The 27,802-nt window shown below is 35.7% G+C and overlaps 1 protein-coding gene across 3 annotated transcripts in view; it reads left to right on the forward strand.

Annotated features, from left to right (window-relative positions):
- The window catches only part of CSMD3 (CUB and Sushi multiple domains 3), a 1,202,189-nt gene that overhangs the window by 964,885 nt on the left and 209,502 nt on the right, over window positions 1-27,802 (forward strand). For all 3 annotated transcript variants that reach the window (XM_045896021.3, XM_045896023.3, XM_045896024.3), the window contains one exon: window positions 12,201-12,317. In XM_045896021.3, coding sequence (XP_045751977.1) covers window positions 12,201-12,317 — 117 coding nt within the window. The remainder of the gene's footprint in view (window positions 1-12,200; window positions 12,318-27,802) is intronic.

Raw genomic sequence — 27,802 nt, forward strand, 5'->3', positions numbered from 1 at the left:
CAGAGAAAGTAGATAGAATTTCAAGCAGCTGAGCTGGGCAAGCCCATAGAGACGACTGAGAAGAGATAATAACTTGTCTGTGTTGAGAACAGTTTGAAGTTTTGTATACATATTATTTTATGCCTTACTACAACTCCATGAATTAGGGGATACTAATATTCTCATTTTACAGATGAGGAAACCAAGACACAGGACAGGTTCAGTCACTTGTTCAAAGTCATAGTTGTCTGCCAGTCATGATTTGGAGTCCAGTCTTAATCACTGCCCTCTAGAGAGGCTGATTAATGACCTTGCATTGATCTTTTTTATATCTCTGGAACCTAACATTTATCGCATATTGCAGGTGGTTAAATGTTTCATGAATGGATGCATGGCATCAAAAATAAGTGGTGAGATTTTGGGTTCCCCACTTATTTCTGAAATCTTCCTCCAAGCTAAGTATGAGAATTAAGAAAAAGTAAATTCCTACCAATAACTAATAAAAAATGTCCATCTGAAATGCATTTTTGCATTTCACAGATACCCTAACAGATATAGTCAGTGTTAGCTATTTTGAACATCTGTACCATTATTTTCAATCCCTTTGTTTCTCTCATGCTAATGTAGTCCTAGATTCTGGGGGAAAAAAAAAAGATTATGTAACTCAGTCACTGATAACTATAAGTCTGTCCAAAGTACATACACAAGAGTGTTATGATTAGACATCCAGTAGTCATCTGGTACCATTCATTGTTCAACTTCCAACTCTATGTGGAATGATAAAACCTTTAAAAAATAATAATAATAAATAAATGGAGAGCCCTTTGCACTATCAACTGAAGAGAAAATTTGGAACAAATAAAATAAAAAATAAAAAGTTCATTTTATAATTGTAGCTCTCCAACTTTACAGTTATCTCTCATTAGTAACCTCATATGACCTACTTTTAATTAAATCATACTGCTTTAGTGTATGACGTAGATAACTCAACTTTTATTCCAGATCTTCTGCTTAAACAGCGTGCTTGCCTTGGGCTAATCTCTTATTCCAAATGTCCTTAAGGTTTATAGAATTTTTTTGAGATTTGAAACAAGTCTGGAGTCCCATTGCATTATAAATGAATATAGACGTTATGTAATCTAATATACTGAGCCATTTAGCATTTGATGCCATTTAAATATGTGACATAATTAAAGCATGTGGATGAAAGACTCATAAAACAAAGGCCTAGTGGTAAATTATTTCTGAGTATCATCAAATATCTGCCTTTCATTAGCTATACATAGGAATTTTGTTCACAGACATAATATACAGATTATGTATCAGAATCATGTTCTACAAAGAAGTATAATGTATTTTCTATTTTTTTTAAGTAAGCTCTAAGGCCTAATGAGGGGCTTGAACTCATGACCCCTAGATCAAGAGTCACATGCTCTCCCAACTGAGTCAGCCAGGCACCCCAAATGTATTTTTCTATTTTAAAAATTTAAAGTAGTATTGAGATAAAACCAAAGCATGTTTCATTTTCATATGGGGCGGTGGAATATTATTTAAAATGAAACTGGAAGGGAAGCTAATGTGATTGAGCACCTGCTATTTCCAGGCACTCTTACTTACGTTATCACTCCAGTTGGTCTCCTGCATGCTAGTCTAGAGAATCATTAGCATTGTTATAAATAAATCCCTGCTGCTATGAATTCTGGAGCATACTATGTAGAGTCGCCTATGTAAGAAGCAATTTAATTGCAAATCAATGCTTATAATTCAAAACATATTTTCTTGTGACCACTGACTTGGAGCTCATATTTAAACCATTTTTATTTTTTCTGCCTTTGGCATCTCAGCCACTATGCCATGCCTCCAGAATGGTAGTGCATGGCCTCTCATTGTGCTTAGAAACCCCCGTTCTCCACCACCATGTAGTTTTTATATTTAAGTCAGACTTCAAACATGCCTCCCTAATGTGTTACACGTTTTTACAGAAAAACAGAAAAATTATTTATACAGAAAATTGAATCAACCCAGAGTTTCTCTCCTTACAGATAAAGAAAGTAAAGTATACAACAGTAATTATTCATAGTCATGTTGAGAATCAAACTGTATTAAGTAAGGAATGGCATTAGGATAATAAAACAACAGATCTAAGGATAGCCAAATCTTTACTTTTGTTGGCAAAACAAATATACTACTAAAAAGTTCAACCCACAAAACCTAGAGAGAAAGAAAGCAGGTTTATTATTGAATAAGCATATTTGGAATGTAATGAACATTGCAGGCTGCCTATGAAAGATGCTACAAAGACTGGACAGAATCTCATACAAATTTATAAAGAAAGAACAAATAACTCTTCTTTTATCTCCTTGAGAGACATACCGATGTAACTTGTCTCTGTATACCTTGTGACTACACTTTTTAAGAACCCTTAGTTAATTTCTGAAGTATGTTTCCAGAAGGCCAGCAGTCTTGCACTGTAAAATCAAAAAGATGGGCCTATTATGTTTTAAAAGAGACACCCTAAAGGAGGTTGCTGCTTTCTTCCCCTTTATTAAACATAGAACATTTCATTTTACACTTATATTCAGCCAGAGAGTCTTTCACTTCAAGACATACACATAAAAAAAGACAATATAGAGCTCTCTGTGCAAGAGGGAATAAATTCTTAATCCCAAATCCCAAAACCAGTCAGACTGAAATGTATGGGAGAGTTAGTGAGTAAATCTGAACCATAATCAGGTTCTAAATAGCTTCAAGCCTAAGCCAACCCCAAGACAGGGTTCCCCACGTTCCTAATCTGAGTTTTAGGACCTCTCTGATTCAGGGAAGAAATGATCTGTCCTGTTAGGAAGAGAGACAAAAGAGCAAGAAGGAAAGGGTTCTCCAATGCAACTAATACTTTCCAGATCATCATAGGCCAAAGCAACAATCCCTGAGCCAAGCCCCCGTAAGGAAAAGAGAAGACAAAAAATTACAAAGGTAAAAAGAGGTGAGTTGGGAGGAATCTAATTAGAATAGGGTTTCTTTTTTGTGTGATGATGAATCCTATCCTAGAATTATCTTTTTAGGTGTATAAAATATAATAAAGCACATGGGCATGAAAGATAAACTGATTATATTGAAACACAGTTATCCAAGTACTTAAAATCTACAATTGAAAAAACAAATTTTGATGTAATAATATATTGCTTCCTAATTATTGCCTTAAATTATAAGTCCTAGCAAATCTAATAACTACTTGAGGTATCTGCAACAATTATAATGTAATATAAAAACATCTGTAATTCCTGTTGGTGACAAAGTCCCAGTGGTTTGCTGCCTACGTTTGAAATTAAATGAAATGGTAAAATTCAGTTAGAAAAAAATTTCCATAAGAATTGGAAAATATAAACATTTTTTCCCCATCCAAATTCATGAAACAAGAAAAAAGAACCCCTGAGCTGTAAGGAAGAGGAGAAGATGGGCCAATTTTTCCTCCCTTTCACTATTAACATTGGTTCTTGTTTCCCCCTGGTCTTCTAAAGGATAAGGAGTGCAAAATTAGAAGACCACATCCACAGTGATTGTTAACAGTTGAGCACAGTGACCCCAACCCCCCACCCCCCCCCCCCGCACACACCCACACACATACCACCTCTTGAGACAACAGCTGAATTGAAGATGTAGGTCCCTCTGCCTTTGGGATGGAGTAGGGAAATGAAGAGGAGAGGAAAATAAAAGCCAGAGCTCCTCCTGGAAGGAACAATGCTCTGGGAGAATCACTAAATGGCATTCCTCTCTCTCTCAAGGGAAGAGCTTGGCAGAAACACCAGGGAAGTTTCCTCCTGCCCTTTCTCTAAACTTTGTATTCGTTCCTGGGATTGATGAGATTAGTTCATCCTCCTAAGGCCTTTATGAAACCCACATTATATCACCTCCAGAAGATTCTGTGGGGCCAGAGAGTTGCTTAATTCATTTTATCTAGGCCCACACCATATAGCATATCTATCAGACATTTCCTGTTCCAGTTCCAGTTTGAAATTTCCTCTCCTCCAAAGCTAGAAATAAATAGTCAGTAAATAGTGAAGCTGGGATTCAAAACTAAATCTTGTAGATTCCAAAGCTTTGGGTTTTATACAGCATTTACTATGCTACCCTAAGCAAATGGTTTGAAGAATCTGAGTTTTACATTCCATGCATTTAGTCAGCAGCAAGATAGTAATATACTGTATATTTTAGTTTTCCTAATATTTATAACATATTTATTAGAAGTCCATTGTATAAACAGACACTGTCCTAGGCTCCAGAGGTATAAATGGTGTATAAAAAGAAATAGAAACTTTGACTTAATAGATTTTTGGAGTTAAGAGAGACAGACCCTATATAAATAAGTGGCTTTATATTAAAAAAAAGAATATAAATATAAAACAAGTTGTAATCAGTGTCCTGAACGGAATGGAATGCTATATGATGTGATCCTCTGAACTAGTCTGGAAGACAGGGAAGACTTTCCTGAGAAATCAATGCTTGTGAAGTAATCAGGCAGGGGTAATAAATTGTCACAGATGATTTTTTTCCCCTCTAAGCTCATTTTGTACTATTAGCTGTTTTAAAACAATTTTTTAAACAATAAAAGACTGCCATCACTTAAAATCAATGAGTTAAAAATCAGAAACTAAGCAATGAAAGGGATTTTAGTTTTTAAAAAACATCAACAGTTCAGCTAAAATCATTTTAAGAATTTATCTTCCCATATACATTTTTCTACAAAATCATAGATTAGTGATTGCTAGGGACTTGGGAGTATAGGAAATAGGGAGTGACTGCTGATGAATATAGGAATTCTTTCGGGGATGACAGAAATATTCTAAAATTAGATAGAGTGTTGGTTATACAACTTTGTGAATATGCTAAAAAACCCAAAACACCCAATTATATACTTTAAAAGGGTGAATTTTATGGTATGTGAATTATACCTCAATCTTGAAAATGAGGTTAAAAATGAGTGACATGGTATCACAGATAAACTACTAACACCCATAGTATTAGTAGCATTTATATATGGTAGCATGGCAAATCTATCCGAGGAATATAGCTATTTATTCATAGGTCTATGTCATAGGATGATTCTTCTTTCTCTAAGAACACACTCTGTTGGAGAACACAGCTCATCGAGCACTGGGGCATGAAGGGAAAGCCTTCCTAGCCAGCAAAATAAAATGAGTGAGTTCAGGCAATCAGTGAGGTGACAGATGTAGAAGCTCATATCCTACTAAGTTTACTGAGTGAGTGATTAAAATGGTTTACAAGCCACTGATTACAACATGGAGATGATTTTTTTTTTTTTTAGTGTTAAACGAGAGTGTGGAATTTTACCACAAAATTAATTCACAAGTAATAAAGACTGATTTTTGTTTGTGTTTTTTGTTTTTTTAGGGGAACAGATGAGGCAATAGGAAACTCATGGCAATATTATCTTTAGTTTTCCAGATAAATAAATGTGAATGTAGCAGAACTGATGGAGAAGAAAATGAAAATCAAAATAAATAAGTTACTTAGAGTAACAGTTTATAATTTAAAGAAATATTTATTACCATTATGCTAGAATAGCCTTATTGGAGGCTTATCATCTAAGATAAACAAAATGAAATGCTTATATAGCAGACATGAAGAGAAGTATGAAATGAATGGTTGGAAAAAAAAGAAATGAATGGATGAATAATTAGTTTTTTTTTTTTTAAACTAAGAACAAGGTTTTAAACAAAGGAGGGAAGAAGCAATAGTAATTTTAATCTACAAGTCAATACTGGGAATATTAGCTGTCTGCATTATAAATTCAATTCCAGAGTTTAAGAGTTACGAAAGGACTTCTCTTAAAAAAAAAAAAAAAAAAAAAAAAAAAAAAAGCTCAACGGGAGATACAGCTTGCAAACACTTTCTATACCAGGATTTTTGATTTGTGACATTCAATCAGGCTATATCAGGGCATAAGTAATTTACTAGAAGTGGGCCAGCACTTTTGTAAGGTACAGCAGTTCTTTCAAACTGAAGGAGTCACAGGCCACATCTAGTAAATTATTGATTTAATATACCATATTGCTCTTTTGTGACCTACAAGAACTCATCACTTTTAAAAGTACCTAACTTGCTTTCTGAGAAAAATTTATATATTATATAATAATTTTCATTATAGAGTATATTTGATAATAAATTATACATTACACAAGTGAAAAGACAGATTTGAAATTGCAAGTAGCTCAAGGCTGTGTTGCATGTATTATAAAGTCTCTAAGATATGTGGACATTCAAATAGTACCTTTTCCATAAAAATGGTTTGGGATTCTTCTATTTCACTTACTGGGAGGTTGCTTCTTGTTCTCCTTCTTCTTCAGTCTTCCTCCTCCATCCCACACACATGATCAAACCATAGGAGGGAAGTCCTTTTCACTAAATGACTAGAAGTCTTGAAACCCAGTTGCAGACTCATCCTCTGATTTCCCTGGAAATACCGCATCTGTCTACTGTATCCCTCTTTCATATTGCAAGAGTGAAACACGCATATAGAGAATAGTTACAGTATGGGCACATTTTACTTATACAAATCAAGCCATATAAATTCAGCCAAAGAGAATTTTTAAAAAACAAACAGAAAAATGAGAACAAGAAAAATCATATGAAATTAAACTGTGTGAGTGATGTCACTCTTTGAATAAAGGTATGCTCCAGGGGCGCCTGGGTGGCTCAGTCATTTAGCATCTGCCTTTGGCTCAGGTCATGATCTCAGAGTCCTGGGATCGAGCCCCGCATCGGGCTCCCTGCTCCGCGGGAAGCCTGCTTCTCCCTTTCCCACTCCCCCTGCTTGTGTTCCCTCTCTCGCTGTGTCTCTCTCTGTGAAATAAATAAAGAAAATCCTTAAAAAAAAAAAAAAAGAAAAGGTATGCTCCAGACTGATAAAATGTTAGCATGGATTTGCTACTGTAAAATGGTAGGCATGAGTTTGCTATTCCTCCAGGGGAACTCAGTATTCATGTGGCTCTCATATTGTTAAGAGTTCTGTCACTGAACATATTTCCAATGTTTAAAGATACATATCTTTCACATAATATTGCCTCTAAATGTAAAGCAACAGTGATTCCTAATAACCAGAAGATTTTAATCACAGAAAGAAAAAAAGTAGGCTTATATGGATTTAGTAAAAGAGGGTATGTCTCCATTCTGTCTTGGATTTAAGTGAATATCTGGGGTAATTTCAACAAAATGAAATGTTTGTGTTATGTGATGACTCTGGAACAACATTTTATAGTAGCCTGCCTGGTCTTGCAAGCATAGATCATTCAATCATCCCACAAACATTTATGGAGAACATAATGTTTATCAGAACTGTTCTAGGAAGAGAAGAGAAATGTAAGACTTGTCTGTTAGAAAAATTGTTAACAGTGGTGAGAACTTTCGGGGATGCGTGGAGCTAGTTGTCCAATGGAAGAGCCCATGTGGAAACTGTTGAGAGTGTGGACTGTGGCATTTTGAGTGGTAGAGAGGAGAGAGAGACTGATAAACTATGTAAGGGAACAAGCAACAAATTGATGTATTGGACCCCAAGGGTCAGGGAAAGCGTGTCAAGAATAATAGTACTTTATAATAGGCTAAGTCTGACATTTTACATCTTTAAAATACTTTGGCTCTATGTGCATACATAAAACAGTTCTTTAGTACTACAAAATTATAATCAATTACAGGCAATAATATAAATGTTAGAGTTATTGCCAAGTGATAGCACATTCTGGAATCATCAATCCGGCATTTTGCAAAGCATGTTCTAGGGAACATTGGTCCTGTGAGATGTTATACTGAAACAGTCTCCATGATCAAATAATTTTGTAAGAACATGACATTCCCCAGATCTTACTAAAGTATTAGTGAGGCCATATAGTAAAGAACTCTTTTTCTTTTACCCATGTAGTTCCCAAACTTACTTAGTCATAGAACCATTCCTTCTCCTAATTCATGTGTTCTACAACAGTGTTATTAAATATAGATTTAAGAGGAGTCATATGTATCAAATAAGTTATAATCAGGAACAGACACAGGTGAATTCTTACATTTACTGCATTCCAAGGGATATGGGCTATTTTGAGAAACACAGCCAGTGTGACAAATAGCCCACAGGTACAAGTCAAATGGGAAAAATAAACATAGCATTCAAAGTCTTGGCTGGCTTCTAGCTTCTATGATTGTTAACAGAGCCAGAAAAATAAAGGCTGCCCTTTCTGTACTAGCCAATAAGATGAAATTAAAACAGGAAGAGAGAATATAAAAAGCTTCCAGGAACCAATATTAGGAGAATTAGTAAAGTTGCTCTGGCTTAGTCATTATTGCATTTAGATTTTTAGAAAATTGATTAAAATAAATTTGTATCTCAAAGCACAGTTAATTTTCTCTTATTTATATTATTTGCATACTGCATAAAATACTGTCAATCACTACAGTATTCAATATAATTATCAACAAGGACATGTGGTAAGCACTGACCCGAAGAAACGTAAAATTATTGCTACTAGTCCAAATAACAGAATCTAACATAGTATTAATTACCCTAAGAACATGTGATTATACTGCAACCTCATATATATTCATCAGTGTCTTAAAAAAAACTTCACATTTTCTTATATTTATAAATGGTATTTTTTAAAAAGCTGTCTTAGATGTCCATTATGCAAAATAAAATATAAAAAGCAAACTGAGGCTGTCAGATGCATATTAATGTGGAACGGCAGAATGTTCATGACTAAGTCACAAAGCTGAACTTGAGGTAGAAGCTCTCGTTTCTATTCATACTTTCCAAATATAAAAATAGGAACTACTGTCACAAACACTCAAAAGTATTGTAATTTTGGAGTACCTTAAAATCAGAAGGAAAGTTAACGTAAAACATACTACTCATTCTTGAATGATTCTCTCATCAGTAGTGTTATCAGCTGAATAAAGTTATCAGTGCTGAACTAAGAACACACCTGACTAATCTCAAACAATAATGAGTGATGAGAGCAATGCATCTTTTTTTTTAATTTTTTTTTATTCTTATGTTAATCCCCATACATTACATCATTAGTTTTAGATGAAGTGTTCCATGATTCATTGTGCATAACACCCAGTGCTCCATGCAGAACATGCCCTCCTCAATACCCATCACCAGGCTAACCCATCCTCCCACCCCCCTCCCCTCTAGAACCCTGTTTGTTTTTCAGAGTCCATCATCTCTCATGGTTCGTCTACCCCTCCGACTTCCCCCGCTTCATTCTTCCCCTCCCGCTACCTTCTTCTTCTTCTTCTTTTTTTTTTTTTCTTAACATATATCGCATTATTTGCTTCAGAGGTACAGATCTGAGATTCAACAGTCTTGCACAAGTCACAGCGCTTACCAGAGCAGATACCCTCCCCAGTGTCCATCAGCCAGTCACCCCATCCCTCCCACCCCACCCCCCACTCCAGCAACCCTCAATTTGTTTCCCTCGATTAAGAATTCCTCATATCAGTGATATCATATGGTACATGTCTTTCTCTGTTTGACTTATTTCACTCAACATAATACCCTCCAGTTCCATCCACGTGGTTGCAAATGGCAAGATCTCATTCCTTTTGATGGCTGCATAATATTCCATTGTATATATATACCACATCTTCTTTATCCAGTCATCTGTCGATGGACATCTTGGCTCTTTCCACAGTTTGGCTATTGTGGACATTGAGAGCAATGCATCTTTGGTGATCATCATCACTGTCAATTTGTTGTTCTGTGGAGTTCTAAGTTTGTATGTTTAACTCTATTACCATTTAATAGAACATTAAAAGGCAGAACATTCATTAGCCACCCAACGCAATGTAAGATCCTGTTTGGATTGTATGTATGTGTTTTCAGTATATTGCTATATTTTAAACTCTGGCCAGGAATCCATGAAAAGCATTTGCTTTTTCAAACTGGCAGGACTCTTCTCCAGTCACCTAACACACCACTGACTGCATCCAGCTCTCTTTAAAAGGAAAATCCGGCATTAACGCCAATAAATTCCCAATGTATAACTTGAATCTATGCATTTCTAGTCTCCTTCAACCCTATTCTCAGAGCACAGAGGAGTGTCACTCCAGTTTTCAAAAAGCTCATCACTCGACTTTTGTTCTTGATCTTATCTTTTCCTAGACTCTGGGTCTGCTCCGGATTGTCCCTTTGTAATAAATCCTCCCCCCCCCCGTTAAACAAAACAATAACAAAAACTCACTCAGCTTTGCCCTTTGCCTAACGGCTCCCTACATTCTCCTTTAGTCGATAATTAAGGTTCTGATACTTCTGTATTTCTTTATATACCACTTACTCTTTATCCAACTACGATCTAGATACCATCTCTCTACTGCAAGGGTTAGCGAACCTTTTTTCTGTAAAGGGCCAGATGGTATTGTAGGATTTGTTGGCCACATACGTCTCTGTCGCATACTCTAACTTAGTTTTGTTTTGTAACTCTAAGAATGTAAAAAAAAATCTCTCGTTTCGGGCTGGATTTGGTTTGCTGGCTGTAACGTGCAGAAAGCTGCTCTAGTTGAAACTGCTGTATTAATGATACCAAAAATTCTCAGTTTTGCTTGGGAGTCCTCTCTGCACGCGTTGAAAGCCGATTAAGGGACAGGCTGAAGGAAAGCAAACTGTTTGCTTTAATATGGATCAAAGCAGAGGAGCCGAATCAATAGGCTTCCTACGCAGCTCCAGGTGTCCCTCAACAATCGCGGCTACTTTTTCACCAGACTCGCCCTGGAATACACGGTAGAGAAGCAGACCAGCCAGCGTGCTCTCTGAGCAGAGCGGCGCCCAATCTGCAGTAAAGTAGAAATTCCCGTCCTGGGCTCACCAATCAGGGAAGCTCATTCTACCTCGGGAGTTAGGGGCGGAGCCAGCAGGCCCGCAGTTGGGCAGAAGCCCTCCTGCAGAAAGTCGTGGGCGGGCACAGGGAAGCCCGTGCTCTGCGGCACTCCAGGTCGCCAAATCTACTCAGACTCCTTCTTCATTTATTTCCACACGTTATTTGCAACACTTAACCCTGTTGAACACTTTCTTTTAATTTCTTCTTCTCCCTTGGCTTCCAAGACACTATTTTCTCCGTTGCCGCCCTCTATCTGATCCTAAACCTTGGCGTTCCCCAGACCTCCTCTTTGGCCATCTTTTTTCATTCTGCATAGTTTTCTGGGTGATCTCCTTCACTTAGAGACTGTCAACTATCATCTTTATGTTTTCAATACCTAAATCTCCATCAGTAGCCGGGGTCTGTCTCATAGCCCAGAACTATAGAACCTAATGTATTTCCCCTATCTTGTGAACAGAAGAACCATCATCTACAAATTTGCCAGAAACATTGGTTTCACCCTCACCTTTTGTAGGAACGTAGCACGTTTGGGGCTGAGATAGCAAAAAAACAAAACAAAACAAAAAACCTGCCTCTGTGCACCATCAGCAACTCTTCTGATTCAAAGGTAAATCATATAAATGGATAAAGGTTGGTGAGAGTATCTTACTTAGATGAGTGAGTGAATGTATTTGTACAGCCGTCCCCGTCCCATGTATAAAAATACTTAATTTGGTGGCAGCATAATCAAGGTTGGTTTTGAGTACAGTGTCAAAGCCTGGCAGTGAGTAAAACAATTTCCCACCTGCATATGTGATTTCTCATCATTATAAAAAAGATGATTATCTTTACATTTTTACCATAAATGAAAGCAGGGCCACCATTATTACCTCTAGAGATAACATTATGATATTATTAAATTACTTTATTTCTGAGAAGAGTGAATCTGAATACTTAGTTTTATATGACCACAATTTATTTTTATTTTTTTATTTAGATTACTGATCCATTTGTAGTTTTTTAAATTTTATTTTGTTATGTTAATCACCATACATTACATCATTAGTTTTTGATGTAGTGTCCCATGATTCATTGTTTGCATATAACACCCAGTGCTCCATTCACTACCTGCCCTCTTTAATACCCATCACCAGGCTAACCCATCCCCCTAGCCCCCTCCCCTCTGGACCCCTCAGCCACAATTTATTTCTAAAATACTTGACAACAGTGGATCTTGTTAAAAGATGGAAATAAATCCTATACCTTAAAATTCAATAGCTATAATTTTATATCATGAAAATATTCATCATATGATTTTTTAAAGTTTTTCTAAAAATATTTTTTGTCATTTTTACTTCCTAGCACCCTGTGGAAGTCGTTCAACAGGTTCAGAAGGCACTGTTCTATCGCCAAACTATCCAAAAAATTACAGTGTTGGACATAATTGTGTTTATTCTATAGCAGTTCCCAAGGAGTTTGGTAAGTAATATTCATCTCATCGTATAGTATTTCATTCCAGACATGCTTTATTTTCTGCTACATGCTATTCAAAAATGTTAGTTTTTTTAATGAAAATATTCACTATTCATGAAGTGCTTTACCCTGTAATTCTTTTTAGATAGTAGCTTTGTAATAATAAAATTTTGAGGTCATTTTACTCAATCTGAATTTACAGTCAAGTACACAGGTGAACAACAATATAAAAATGAAAACAGGATTGTTTTTAATTTTTAAAAATAAGTACATCCAGTAACCTTGCAAGTGCCTTCATGTTGGAATTACATAAAATGGGAAATTACCAGAGCACGAAGCAAAGTGTGCTCTGTAAAATATGCATAAAGTCAAATATAGAACTATTATAATAATGAGAAAAGTATGTACCAAACAATCATATTGTTTTATACTTTTTTAAACACATTTCCAGGAAGAAAAGATTTTGGTTTTAAGTACCTAGTATCTGGGACAGCAGTGAATATGAAAAGACAGCAAAGGACATTTCAGCTCATCTTGTCAGCCTGACAATCTGTTCGGCATTGGCACTGAGAAGACAATGTTTCCTTTGCTGCCTTCACGTCTCCCTGATCACAAGTCTTAGAAGTCACTTACCTGGCTTCTAAAGGTTTTGGATCTAAGGTCCAGCTGGATCTCACCCAGGTTAAGCTCTGTTTATGGATGGATAGGCCAAGGACATTTAGTGAGCAGTACAGCATGGGAGAGAGGCTGAAAGTTCAGACTTCTGCAATTTAGATTTACAGCGTTGCGTTACACAGTAAAGGATTTGCTACAGCTGCAATGAATGTGTGGGTCTGAATGACAAAGTGTTTTAGCAGAAGGACGTGGATTTTATCATACCAAGATTTTTGGATCACATCTTGACTTAACGTTTCTGCTGATATATAAAATAAGCTGATGCTTCCAGTCCAATTTCTTATAACCTGGTATTACCTGTATATCCTCCTTCTCTCTCTTCTGAAACAAGTCCAAGATCTTCAACTTATTTGAGAGAACATTGTCCTCAGAAGTGAAGTACTAAACCTTGTGTTTAACCTTGATGTAGAAGGATGATGCCAGCATTGGCAAGGTGTCTGTTTCTTTACAAAATATCTCTTCTTTCTAGCATACTCATCGGTTAAATTAGAGTTGAGCTCTTTGAGAACGACAGTTTAGAAAGAAAAACAGTGTCCACTTAATTGTTTATTTATTTATTTTTTGCCTTTGGTGCCCCAAAATAGTCCTTTCCTTGCTACAGGGGTTTTTAGTCGCCAGATGCCAACAATATTACACGTTTGCTGACGGAACCCTAGCAAAGATGGTCCAGAAGGTTGCATGGCGATCTCAGTCCTCTTTATAAGCCATCAGTTTGTTCTATTAAATCTATTCTTGGGATGTCATGTGGCCAAAAAAAAGAAAGGAAAATCAGACATTTCCTTTCCTGACACATAGGCATGCTGGTCACCTAGAGAGATTTTACAGTAGCCAATGTGTGTTCAAAAAGGGAAGGAAAAAGTACTGATTAAAATAAAAGTAAAAGTAAATTAATGGATTTCTAAAGAATGGAATCTACTGTAGCAGACTTGATGTAAATTAAATGTAATCCTTTTAATGTAAAAAGTAATGCAACTAATAATCAGTGGTTTTTAATATTAATTTTTAAATACGTCTTAGATTATATGTGGATGAAAGCAAATGTTCTTTGGTTTATTAGTAAGGAAACTGATTTTATTTTTATAAATTTTGCATCATTCTGTATTTCAAACTACATATGAAGTCAGACAAACTTGGATTCTAATTTCAGCCTGTCACATCTTATAGCTCTGTCTTTGGACAAGTTACATATGCTCTTTGAGACTCAGTATCTTTATTTTTAAAATGGAGATCATTATGTCTGCAGAGCAGAGTTGTTGGGAGGGTGAATGAGATTCCATATATAAAATATATCTCACATAGTTCATGTTCATTATGAGTTTAAACATGCCAACTTTGAAGTCAGATTTCTGGCTTCAGAGCATAATTCATTACTCTTTCTCATTAGATAAGTCTCATTATTGGTCTGAATTTTACTTTTCTCATCTCTGAAATAGAGGTGATAAATGTCTACCTTATAGGGTTAGTTTATAATTAAATGACATAATATATGTAAGTGGCAAAATTGTACATAGTTAAGTCACATACACACAGAAATACACATGCACACACACGTTTATGTTCACATTTGTAGACACCCCACCGCCACTTACCAAAAATTATGTAATGAAATGACCTGAATTACTGGATTTATTAGGGTCTTAAGAGTAGCACAAATTTCTGTTTTGCTGCTTCTTCCTCTCATTCTCATAGTTTCCTTCTGTTGCCACTGTTTTATGACTTTTTGGTATCACTTCCTAACATATCATTTCTCACTTTTTTCTCTTCTTGTCACTTATCTCAAATTATAATCATTCCTTCTTCTGTATCTTTTATATGCTGACACTCCTAGAATTTTACTTTTTAAACATTTAGCATAATATCTGGCAAATACACTCAATTCATTCATTGAAATTGCATTTTTTACAAAGGTTAAGGTTCTACAGTTGCTATGTAAGGAGAAAATCACATACAGTCAACAGCATGCATGAGATTCCTTAACTCACCCATAATGATCATCTACATAATTTTGCATAAGACCTATAGTGTCTGAATAATTCTAATTTTCCTCTAATGTCAGAACAGTTTCTTTAGTTAATACCAGATGAGCTAGCTTGATTTTTTATAGGTCATGTGCTACCAAATTACTTTCATTTATTTATTTTGCCCAGTGTAGAATTGAATTCGTATCAGTTAAATGTGAACATAATATGACCTTACTTTACTGATTGATTGAATGAGTATTATTCTGTCAGTCAATTCCTATCTTTCAGTTTTTATAGATAAGAAAATTGTCAATCCCTAATGCTTTCGTGAGCATCATTGAATTTCATTTGAACTTCAGATGTTAGGGTCACTTTGGTGATATTCATTCTGCAGGATTACGGTTGTTCTATATATGTAGAACTAGAATAATTCTGGATCATTGAGTAACATTTATTGATGTCAACAGTTAAGCTATTTCACTTGGATTTGGGGATTAAAAAATACCCTACCTTTCTATTAATAAAGTATGTTTTATTTTTCCTTCATTTTTCAATTTTTTATTACCCATTGTTGCCCTTTTATTGTTTGATTGTTTAAGCCTTCATGCAATGCATTATTTTTAAGTGCCAAAACATGCAAAGCATATTTTCAATTTTGAATTTGGTATAGATAAGATGCTTTAGAATGTGGGAGAACTGTTGACATTGTTAGATGAAAAAATGTTTTTGTTAATATGTATTTATACCTATAGAGTGTAGCAGCCAAAATCAAGCTATAGAGAGGGGAGAATTACAAAAGTTAGAGAATGTATGTTGTGGACTTCTATTTCTACAATTCTGGCTGAGATAAAGCAGGAGGAGCTAGGTTGGCAATGAGGTGGGGTATAGGTCAGAGGCTAATGTCTGTGTTTCTTTTCTCTTAGGATAGAAAATAATGAAGTTCTTATTTTAAAGCCCAAGAGAAAGAAAGACACAATAGACAGGGTAAAATTAAATATTTTAGATGGACCAATTGGTAAATCAAGATGCATGAAACAGTTTAAGGAGATAGGATTTTAAAAAAAATACTGAAGGACCTCTTCATAATTCAGAAGAAATGATTCACAACTCATAACATAATACCTAAATTAGTTTCACATGGCATACTACTTTTTGAAATGATTATCCCTTTCTATCCTCCCACCCTCACTTCCCTTCAGTCACCCATTCCTCACATTCCAAGAGTATGTGTAAAAGAGAATGTATTAGTGTCTGAGGGCTACCATAACAAAATCACAAACTCGGTGGCTAAGCAACAGAAATTTATTCTCTCAGTTCTGGAGGCTGATCCCTGAAATCAAGTTATCGGTAGTGCCACACTCCCTCTGCGGGCCCCAGGGGAGAATCCTTCTTTGCTTTTTTCCAGCTCCTAGTGGCTTTCAGCAACCCTTGACCTTCTGTGGCTTATAGCTGCATCACTCTGATTTCTGACTCTGTCGTCACAAGACCTTTGCCGTTTGTGTGCCTCCTCTGTTTCTGTGTGTATCTCTGTCCTCTTATAAGGACACTGGTTGTTGGGCACATCCTAATCCAGTATGATTTCATATTAATATTTAATTAATTACATCTGCAATGACCCTGCTTCCAAATACAATGACATTCTGAACTCCTGGGTGGATACAAATTTGGCAGGGCGGGGGACGACACTATTCAACCCACTACAGAGGTTGAACTATATTACCATGGTTTTATGTAGAAAATCTTAACAAAAATTACTCTATAAAGCTTGTAGCAAATATTAGCTGTGTAGAATGCAAACTGACATTTAGATTTCTTGGAAAATTCCAACATGCAAATCACCTTGAGGATATCCAGAATAGTCTGTGGTGACTTAATTTTGTGTTTGGCCTCCCAGACAGTTTCACCTCCTAAAAGGCCCACCTTGAGAGAGCGCCGAATCCTAACCACTAGACCACCAGGGAAGCTACCTTGAATGTATATTTATTAAAGTACAAAGTCTTCCCCAAGACTAGCTTTCGAAAGTAGAATCTTGGAAGTAGGCATGAAAACTTTTTCAAGTTTTTTGTCTTCATTTTCCCAGTTAGTCTGCCCTCTCTTTATCTTCTGCTATTGGTGCCGTCTCTTGCTTGCATAGGTTTCAAATTTGTGAATTCCTAAATTACACAAAGTTGTCAGACTGGTCTACTCCGTACAAGGCGAACAGACAGTTACTAAAACCTTTTGGGTATTGCTGGAGGGACATTTTTGGTTTGTTTTGTTTTAGGTTGTTGACATCACCTTGAATATCTCTCCTACTTTCACATATTTTGTATTTGTTTCTTATTCACAACCATTATTTTTCCTATTTTTCATTGTAGGTCAATTTAGAAACATTTTTCCCTTGATGTTGCCTACAATATGGGGTTATAGCCGTGGGGTTTTTTGGTTTGTTTTTTTTTTTTTCTCAAACTTCACCGTAATATTATAGTATAAACACTGGTGATGATTAGATAATGAATATTTCATTAATTCTTATTATATTCATTAAATTTAGTATTTCTTTTCCATCTTATAGACTTAGGTAATTACAAAATGATTGTTAAATGCAATTTATTTTTGCAATACCGTATCTTTTACATTACTGTATTAACTGTTGGTCTATAAAAAGCATTTAAAAATTTAGGTCTTCTTAGAATTTAGAAGGAAAAAAGCAAAAACAGTGGATTAAAACTAAGATGTGCACACATGCACACACACACACTACATATATGTACACATATAAGTGTTTTTTAATTCTTGTAGATTTCTGTACTTTTTAATATGTACTACCGTAATTTTGACCTGCAGATGGAAAGTTAACTATTGTCATCTTGTGTGTTAAAACTAGTAGCCATTCTTTTACTCAGTGTATATTCTCCTCTAAAACTCAGAAACATATCTGACCATTTGTCTTTTGATCTTATATCTAGGTGGTTTTCAATGATCTGTTTTATTCAGCATCCCTTGTGTAATTTATGTTGTTGTTACCTAACTTTATACTTAATTGAGTAATTGAATCACTAATTTTCCCCAAATTGGAGTGACAAATTGTTTTGAGATTATTTTTGTATGCTCATTAGGTCAGTAAATCATGTCATTGGTATTCTGTTTTTCCTGGTGTGAAGTTTTCAGTAATGAATGAACACTTACGGTCAATAAAGGCTTTTTATATTTTATATTTAAAATGTACGACACTTAATTTTTTAACAGTGCATCACAACCAATGATTAGTGTTTTGTAAATATTGAATTTACTTGTCTAACAATGACAAATGTTCAGAAAATGTGTGTTTATTCAGAATGTATATTTACTATTTATCATTATTTGTTAGATATAGAACAACTGAAAAGAAAAGGATGCTCTCTTTTTAAAAATGAATGGTTCTATTAACGTCAATAGGAAGAAATGTGTATGTTGATTTTGCCCCTATAAGAGAGGAAATCCTTATTTTTGAGCCCAACATTTTAGAGTAAGGAAAGTGTCATTATTATATGTATCTATATTTATATTATTTAATTATTTGGGCACTATTTATATAATTAGATGAAGCCATGTTTGGTCACCAGCTAGACCAGGATCCTCCATCCAACTTTGGTTTGGATGTCAAGACTTATGACACCACACATGCACTAAGAAGGTATGAAAAGATATATTACTCATATAATGAGACTTTCTGGGAAGAGCAGGGCACAATCCAAAACTGGATTCTGTCAGATCCAAAATTGCTTAAGGAAACAAAGCTGGCTGGCTTTGGACTTTACTGTCGTGCTGGAGTGAAAGCTCCTACATGCTGGCCAGAGCTTATGCAGTTTGAAATTCCCATTTGTTCTAAAGGAGAGCATACCCTGGGTTTCTTATTAGCTTGCCCCAGATAGGGAAGGAGTATGGCTTGAAACTTGCCATTAGTTAAACATCAAAAATGAATCGTACTTATCACAATTCACTCTTGGTGTTTGACTGATAAGTGAAATGTGTCATATTTTAACTTGTCTAAGCCACAATGTCCCTTTATAAGGCTTGCATCCAGAGATTGGTAAGGGACACGAAATTTCCATTGAATGTCTTGTTGCAGAGCTCAGCATTTTGAATCATGAGAAGTGAAATGATTGTGTTGATCACTATCAATAACAACTAGAACTCTGAAAAGGATATGGAGTGTCTTGATGAAGCCTTAGTATTATGGCTTTAGTATATGTAGAGATATGTGTTGCATTGATTTATTTTTGGAGTATGTCTGAGACAAGATTCCCAGAAATTTTTGCCCCATAAGGGGTAACCTTGGACCACATGTTCAGACAATCGCCAGTGGCCCAAGGGTCTAAAACATATTCAGTTTTTTGACCAGGGCATCCAGTATAAAAACAACTATCCAAAGTTTGGGCAGTTGTACTGATCGTTGAGTCTTTAATCAGGAGTGTTTTGGTTAAAGTATTAAAAGCAGCAGCTTTCCAGGGTGTTCAATCATGTCAGTGATCTTGGTTGTACTGTCTGTAAGGTGTACAGATTCCCTTTCCTTTTTCACTCAGTTTGATCCCAAAAAGCTACTCAGGTAGCTAAGGGGTTCAGAAGAGGAAGCTCTGCAAAAGCATGGCATCTGGTAAGGAACTAAGGACCAGAAAAGCCACACCTTCATGCAGGTGGGGTAGGCAATAGGGCCCACATTTAGCTCTAATATGTAGCCGTCATTTCCCTTTTTAGCAAGGAGGGCTTAGTGGCCGTACTAAGTGCAGGGTACACTTCCATGACCCAAGGCACAATGGGCAGCTGAATGTAGAGAGCTATAGATTCAGAGGCTTTGAGATTGCTACTGTAATGGCATATGACGTGGAGCTTAGAGGGGAATCTTCTCAGACCAGAAGTTCAGGGGCAACTTATGCCTATCATGAGTGGTTCAGAGACTCCAAGAGCAATGAAAGGAAGTTGCTAAAGTCTGTAGAGTAACAGTGTCTGTGGGACAGCACCTGTTGTATTATAATTTGGAAAGAGTATAGAGACATTTTTGTAGATGGCCCCGTTCAAGGTAGACCAGTTTACTAGTCACAGCATACATGGGCTTAAGTAAAATTATAAATTAGGAATATTTTGCCTTAAAATCCAAAAATTCCTAGAAGATTGTTTAGCAGGTTTCAGTAGTATGGTGCCATGAGGGTCAATATTTATTTCTTGAGACACCTGGCTAGCATGTGACTCTTGATTTCAGAGTTGTGGGTTCAAGCCCCACATTGGCTGTAGAGATTACATAAAAACAAAATCTTAAAAAAAAGTTTCTTCCTAATGGTGTCAGGAATGGAGTGGCTTTTGGCTGACCAAGTCATTTGTAGGGATTTAACTGAGGTGACAGGGCCTTCTGTTATGTGTGGGGAAATGAAACCTGTCCCTTTTGTGAGCTCCTTGTATTTGTATGTCTTAAGTGATTGTGGCAAATGCATCTCCATGAAGGAAGATGTCATCAGTGTGATATCATTACCTGTACTCCTCAAGAATTTGGACACACTTATAATTTTGCCTACAAAAATGTATGCAGTGGCCAGACTATTGGAGACCTCATGGGTAGCCAGGTAGACTCTGTCTCTTCAAAGCTGAAGTCAAAAAGTGTTATATTCCATCATAGCTGAGAGCAAACTATGGCTGAGAGTCTGTAGAAATTGGTATTAAACAACATATGAGCCAAATAAATAATAACAAAATATTTACCAGATGATGATTGGATGGACCCAGTCATTTCAATAATATTGATTATGGGGCCCTTAACGGGTGGAAACACAGAACCACAGTAATCCACCATGAAGTACCATTCACTTTTCTGAGGGTTAAGAACAGCTAAATTGGGATGTTAAAGGGAGAAATATTGGGGATAAACACCCCTTCTCTAAATAAGTCTTTTATAAGGTGTTTCAATCTTTGAAAACTCTGTTTTGACTTATATTGGGCCATATTAACTATTTTAATTATGGAGAAAGGTCCATAGTGTCTCAATTTGTCAAACCTTCAGTAAGTGCCAAAGACATAATTTAACTTAGTTCGTTTTTGGTTAGAGTTTCCATGACTACCATCGGATATTTAGGCTGGGCAATAACTCTGATGATTAAGACAAGGCATACTTCTTTGTTCACCATTTTATATTTCATAGCTCCTTTATATTGTAGGGTGTGTCTAAGTTCACTAGCTCTAAATTTACTGAAATCCCCAGGAATAACTATAATTTGGGCCTCTGTAATGATATAAGGCCATGAAAGTTTGCCACTTGGTGCATCTCAGTAGATATTAAACTTATTCAAAATCTGTGCTATAGAGGTGCAAAAGATAATTAGAAACATTTTATATTTTCACTTTATAAAGTCTTGTGGTAAACTTGGATTTCTAATTTGGTCAAATTGTGGATCTCTTTCTCAGTTTTTTGTTTCCTCCTCACCTTGTGTGTTTGTTTGTTTAATGGTTAACTAGATATAATTTGGAGGAGGGGTAACCTCTTTACCCTGCTCATATTCATAAGATTCTTTGTCTAGAAAGTGTCAGATCTGTAACATGAGGGCTAGGGTCTTCCCCTGTAACAATTGTTTCTTTATAGGGTTTAAGGATCCAGAGTTTAAGTAGAGTTTTAATTACCTCTTTAATTTTTTATGGCATAGATGCCATAAGTGTTTGTTTTTTCTCTATAAGCATAACAGGCCTGTTACAGACAGGCCTGGGCAGCAGTAATAGCAAAAGCATTTTCATGGAGTCTTAGTGAGTCATCTGCTTCTAGGAGTGTAGACCTCAGTGTGCTACATGGTAACTGCCCTTCCACACAAGTGGCCACCCAGCAGCCCTATAAATTGCACAAGGTATCGGTACTTTTCCTGAGAATTCTATGGAAGAAGCACCAATTCGTTGTTGAGACTCACAACCAATAGTCATAACATAAAACTGTTCCTCTGAACTTTGCATTAGTCACAGCTTATGCCGTAATCAAGACATAAAATTCCACGTGAGGCACACAGATAGGATCAGGCTTGACACAACCCAGCGGTGGTATTGTAGTAACTTTAAGGAGGGCTTTAACTCTTGTTTCTAAATGCCAATCATCAAAATTTCTGGTGTAGGTTGATTAAATCTGTGATAAAAATTCTGTAGAACTCAGCAAATACAGCACAAAGCCGCATAGCTCAAAGTGCAAGATTGCTAGCAGGTAAAAGAACCAGTTTCTAAACCAAAGCAAGAGAAGAAAGATGCTCAGTTACGTTATTTATCACCTGGACACCTCCTCACTGCTTCAGTTGTTGAGCTTACTCGACTCTCGGTTTGGATTTTGAGACGGATTACACTACACAAACAATATGGGAGCATGAAAATTTTTAATTAGTCACATAATGATGCTTTCTGGGAAGAGAAGGACAGGCTCCCAAACAGGTCCCAAATGACGTGAGACAGCAGGGAAGGGAGAGAAGCTTTGGAGTTCTGTCCAAATAGGTGGGTAGTGGTGTGAGGGTTCCTGTGTTCATGGCAGTGCCTTAGTGGTTTCAACTTTCCATTAGTGCCAAAGGAAGGAGAACTCGGGCGTTCTCATCAGCTTGCTCAGATGTGTGGCCGAAGAGGAAGGGGAGCAGCGAGGCTTGAAATCTGCCAGCAGTCAAACATCTAAATATGCCTGTGGTCCCTTTAGTACAAGATGTAATTTATAAAGCTGCAATTTATAGATTATATAACATCATGTCTTAAATATATTGATATATATCATAACTTCCTATTGCCATTATGTTCGTTTTCCACTTAAAAAAATTATTTCCTTTCAGCCTCCAAGAAAATGAGTATAATATGCTCTAGAATTTTATTAGCTGAATTCTTAAAATAACTGTCAAATGATCTATTAGGTCATTATGGTAAATGTATATTTGCATCCATTATGTAATGGATGTCAATGTTGATGTTTCAAATTTCTCTCATTTTTAAAAAAATCAGTTATAGGAAATAAATGATGCTTAATAATTCAGAAGAAAACTTTGGAAAATATAGTACAGAAATATCAGTCTAGACATTTTACGATAATTTGTTTAAATGGTGATTATGATGTTTCACCATATTAATATTTTTTCCATTTATATTCACTTTTATTTTTTGCTGTATTTTACCAAGTTGGTAAGTTCAGTGGCTGCCCCATCAGGCTGTTTAATACCAGTTGGCATCAGATTGCTGACGATTATTTTGTATTAAAATTCAAAGTCATAAAGTCAGTGATGGTAACAATAATAAACTAAAAAGAAGATTGAACAGTTGTTGTGGAATACTGGAAAAAAAAAAACTGTTCTGGGAGTCCACAGGTCTGGATTGTGGTCCTTTATCTGCCTCTAATTGGCCGTGTAACCTTAAGTAAGTTATTTAAGCTTTCTGGACCTCATTTTTTTAATCTATAAGATGACAATCTCTGATTCAATGGTCTGGAACTTGCCAACTTAAAAAATATATATATATGCAATTTACTTTTAAATTCAAAGAGTATGCTCTTAGTAGTTAGAGAAGTAAAATACAGTAAAGTACTACCAAACTTTCTGATAATTCAAGAGTCTGATCTTAGAATTACGTGAATTTGTGTGATTTTAGTTAATTCCAAAAATGACTATAAATTTAGTATAAATTCTGAATCTTTTATGTTCCTGAAAAAAGTAAAATAAGTTATGTAACAGCATTATGCTACATTCTCCTTTTTAAATTTTCTTTCTTTTTCTTTTCTGATTTTTAATGCATCAGAATATCCTTGGTTATCTTTACTTTTGTCACCTCTATCATTAAAGTTCCATAAGTATTTTTGAGGGCGCTTATTTTTCAGTCACTACAAATGTTAGAAAATTATTTTCTACTCTACTCCAATACTTGTATTTAGGTACAAGATAATTCCTTGGATAAACTCAAATATTCATATATAGGGAGAAAACTTTACCTACAGAATTTTACTGTAAATTTGATGGTCTCCCCTTAAGAACTCAATAGGGGGGAATATTTGAAATAATGAAAAGGAATAAAAACAACAACACTGTTCTCTATATGTATTCATAACTTTTTCTGGAAGAGTTCTTATGGAGAAGTCATTAACCAAAGTCTTTTTTAGTGTTTCATTATTCTGTCATGCAGAATCACATTTGTAATATTTTACACTATGACAGATGAAAGCTAGAAGATAAATGATTCACAAAAACACACAGCATGCCACAGGCAGAGCCTTTTGTAAACATGGAATTCCCATCATTTTTGCCACTTTCTCACTGATATTTCAGGATGGTATAATGATCTCTAATTGTTTAACACTGCAATTCAGTGCTGATTACAATTAAAATACATTTTTTCTTCTGTTTTGGTGATTTATGATTTAATTTTTCTGCTTTAGACCCATCAAAATGTTAGAATTTTTAAGTGATTCATTTATTTGAAAGCTCAAATTGTATTTCAAATAAGTTAAAGGATTGATGGTGTTTATTTTGTGGTCGGTATACAAATACATGGTGCACATCACACACTACAGAAATGTGGTTCCAGGCTGTGAGTTAAAGGAATTTAAGATTCTCTTACAGTTTATATAAACTCTTACTATATCAACCTAGCTGTTTTTGCTGAACAGGTAAAACTCCAAAATAGATGTGTAACTAAAATATTTTCCGAATTCACAAAAGCCGTTATCTACTGAAAAACCAAACTACAGAGTTTCATCTGTCATATTGCTTCTCTTAGCAAACTTTCATATAAGGTATTTTTTAAACCTAGTATAATATTTATTTTATTTCAACAGATATTGCCAATTAAAATTCAAATTAAAAGCATTGATTTGGGGGTGTCTGGGTGACTCACTCGTTTAAGCATCTGACTCTTGGTTTCAGCTCAGGTCATGATCTCAGGGTCATGAGATTGAGCCCTGCATCAAGCTCCACACTTAGCATAGAGTCTCCTTGGGATTCTCCCTCTCCCTCTGCCCCTCCCCCACTCATGCCCCTCTCTTTCTCTCTCTCAAATGAATAAACAAAATATTTAAAAAGATAAAAATAAAAGCATTGATTTAATGGCAGATGATATAAATGAGATCAGGATGTGGGCATAGTAAGGAATGGCATTACTGTGGTTTCACCTTCTTGAAAGCAAATTCTACAATCTTTACAACACAGGATGGTCTGAACAAAGTTCATCTGTGGAATGAATATGATTTTCAATCTAATATGTTTGCAGTGTTTCGTTTAGAAGTATGGGAACTTAATGACTTCCTTTCCCTTTTTCTCATCCCTTTGCTTTTCTCCACCATCTCTAAATTCAGAGAAATATACTACTATTAACTCTAACCACATTGTGAGTAGAGACTATATTATATTGCTTGTAAGTGGTAATTATTCAGTAATTGTATCAACTATTTATTTAAACAGTATGTGCACGCTCAGCCTTGAGCTAGAATCTGAGTTTACAGGTTATGTAAACAGTGGTTCTTGCCCTTCAGGAGATCATAAGAAAGGCATTCGATAAAGGAACAGTTTATTTAAAAAAGATTATGGAAACTGCTATAATAGATGTTTGTGAGGATGCTAAGGAAACACATAAGAGGAACACCTAAGGCAGACTGATGGCAGGTTTGGGAGATGGGGGTCACAGTGTCAGAAACATTTACCTGATGAAATACTGTGTGGCCTGAGTCTTAGAGAATGTGCAATTGTTAGTCTCTTAAAGAACAATATTCCAGCCAGACAGAACAACACGGGCAAAGGTGTAGATATATGGTACATGGTTTCTCAAAGGAACTACATATTTTTCTCTCTGGTTGAAGAGCAGAGCACCACTCAGAAACTAATATGCTTGAAACCAGAGAAGCAGACAGAGACGAGATTATGGAAAGCTGTGTATGCCATGTTTAAATCAATTCAAAAATGTTTTTTGAGTTCCCACTGCTTCAGAGAGACATTTTCTAGGCTGAGGATATCTGATGCCCGACGAGACAGAAAACCTTAATTGGTCTCATTATCATATACTCTACTTCTGTAGTCGGGCAATCTAGGGATAATATTCAGCTGGTACATACTGGCAGAGCCATTTTACTTGTTAGAATTTTGAAATATTTCCCTGCTATTGCCGGTCTCCTGGACAATCCCACATTCCTCTGGCCACCAAGCACCTTTCCCTGGCCCTTCCCCTGGAAACTGAAGGGGTAATACCCAGCCTAATATCAGTTCTGACTAGGCTGTGCCCATGTCATATTGATTAAATAATTTGGGAGTCCCCCCCATAAATATAATTGAATACACTCAAACCTACACACACACACACACACACACACACACACAAATATGATCCCAAATTCTGCTAATGGGAGTGAACGGTGAAAAAGAAAACAAACGCAGAAAGGTCAAATTTAGATTAGGGAGATGAGTGAAGATTGCAATATTTTGTAAAATGAAGGATAAATACGAGGTTAAAATGTATCATGTATGCTGTAGGAACTAATGAAGCTATTTAAGCAGGAAAACAACAGCTTGATGGACATTTTAGGTTTGTCATTTGTGGCAGGGAAGACAGGCTGAGAGGCACAGGTGAGAAGCAGTGAAAAGCTAATTTAGACAGTGGGAGAAGGGAGGAAACTGATTGTAGGGAGTGCTAGAGAGGAATACACAAATGTATAGTAGAGTTACTGTTCTTGAGTAATTCATGGTCTGGAGAGGGAATGATGGAAATGCAATTATGTATATAGATATATAAGTAGAAAGGGCAAAGGGACATCACACAGGCGATGAGACCTGGAGCCCAGGTCCATCCTAATATCTGGACATGAGCCTAATCCAGACTCCAATCATAAGTTTGCAGGTTCTGAAATTCAATGTTGAAACTTTAGGAGATTGGTTCACATTGATTCCCACTCTCCAAGCCCAGAGGAGATGATTTATAAATCGCAATGCCAATTACCAATTTATTGTGAAAGAATATCCAGCAAGCTTATCAGTCCTGGCCATTTGCCTAGGACCCTCCATATTGGTGAATAAATTTACTCCTTAGACAAATTAATATAATTATCAAATTATAGATCAGAAGTTTGTTGAATATTAAGGACACTAGAAAAGGATATTGATGTACTTATGGGAAATTTATATCATACTACTAGAGCTGGAAGAAATATTCTTAACTACACTAGAGAAAGGAATTTCTTTCTTTAGAATTTACTACATCAGACTTTACAAAAGTATCAGGAGGGAGCATTAATACATGGTGAGAAGGTTGGGCAGAAAACCTGAAAAAAGTTTGTAATCACTGGGTAAAGAAGCTTGAAATCCTTTTTGATTTATTTCCTCTAAGCCTTTTCAGAACAGCTAATATGCCAATGTGCATGTCATCTATGTGTGCATGTGTGTGAGTCTGTATGTGTGTACGTTCATTTATATATATTTGGTTAGGCATTTTTTTTAAGTTGCAGCCCAAAAAATATTGAACGAATGTGTAAGCTCTTTGTGGTCAGAAGTTAAATTTTGTTATTGAAATGTAAGAGCTGACAATTTTTGTCACATTAAAACATATATATATATAGAGAGAGAGAGAGAGAGAGAGAGAGACTATGTGAATGATAGGATTAAGAAATTAATCAAGTCACCCTTTATACTGGATGAGGATAACACATTCTTATATTTTTCCCAGACTTTTATCTACCATATTTAGTAACCATAAGATTAGTATATTCATGTTTCACTTTGATAACTCTGTTTTAATATTCATAAAATTAGGCTACACCTAATTTCTTAAGGAACCTCTTGCAATTGATTATTTTATATGCAGACAACAACTCACATTATGTCATTGGCTCTAACTTATTTTATTGATCTACATTTGGCCACCAATTAAAACATT

This window comes from Mirounga angustirostris, unplaced genomic scaffold, assembly GCF_029215605.1.
Source record: "Mirounga angustirostris isolate CCGP_5_RB_7025 unplaced genomic scaffold, mMirAng1.0.hap1 SCAF_4, whole genome shotgun sequence".
Taxonomy (NCBI): domain Eukaryota; kingdom Metazoa; phylum Chordata; class Mammalia; order Carnivora; family Phocidae; genus Mirounga; species Mirounga angustirostris.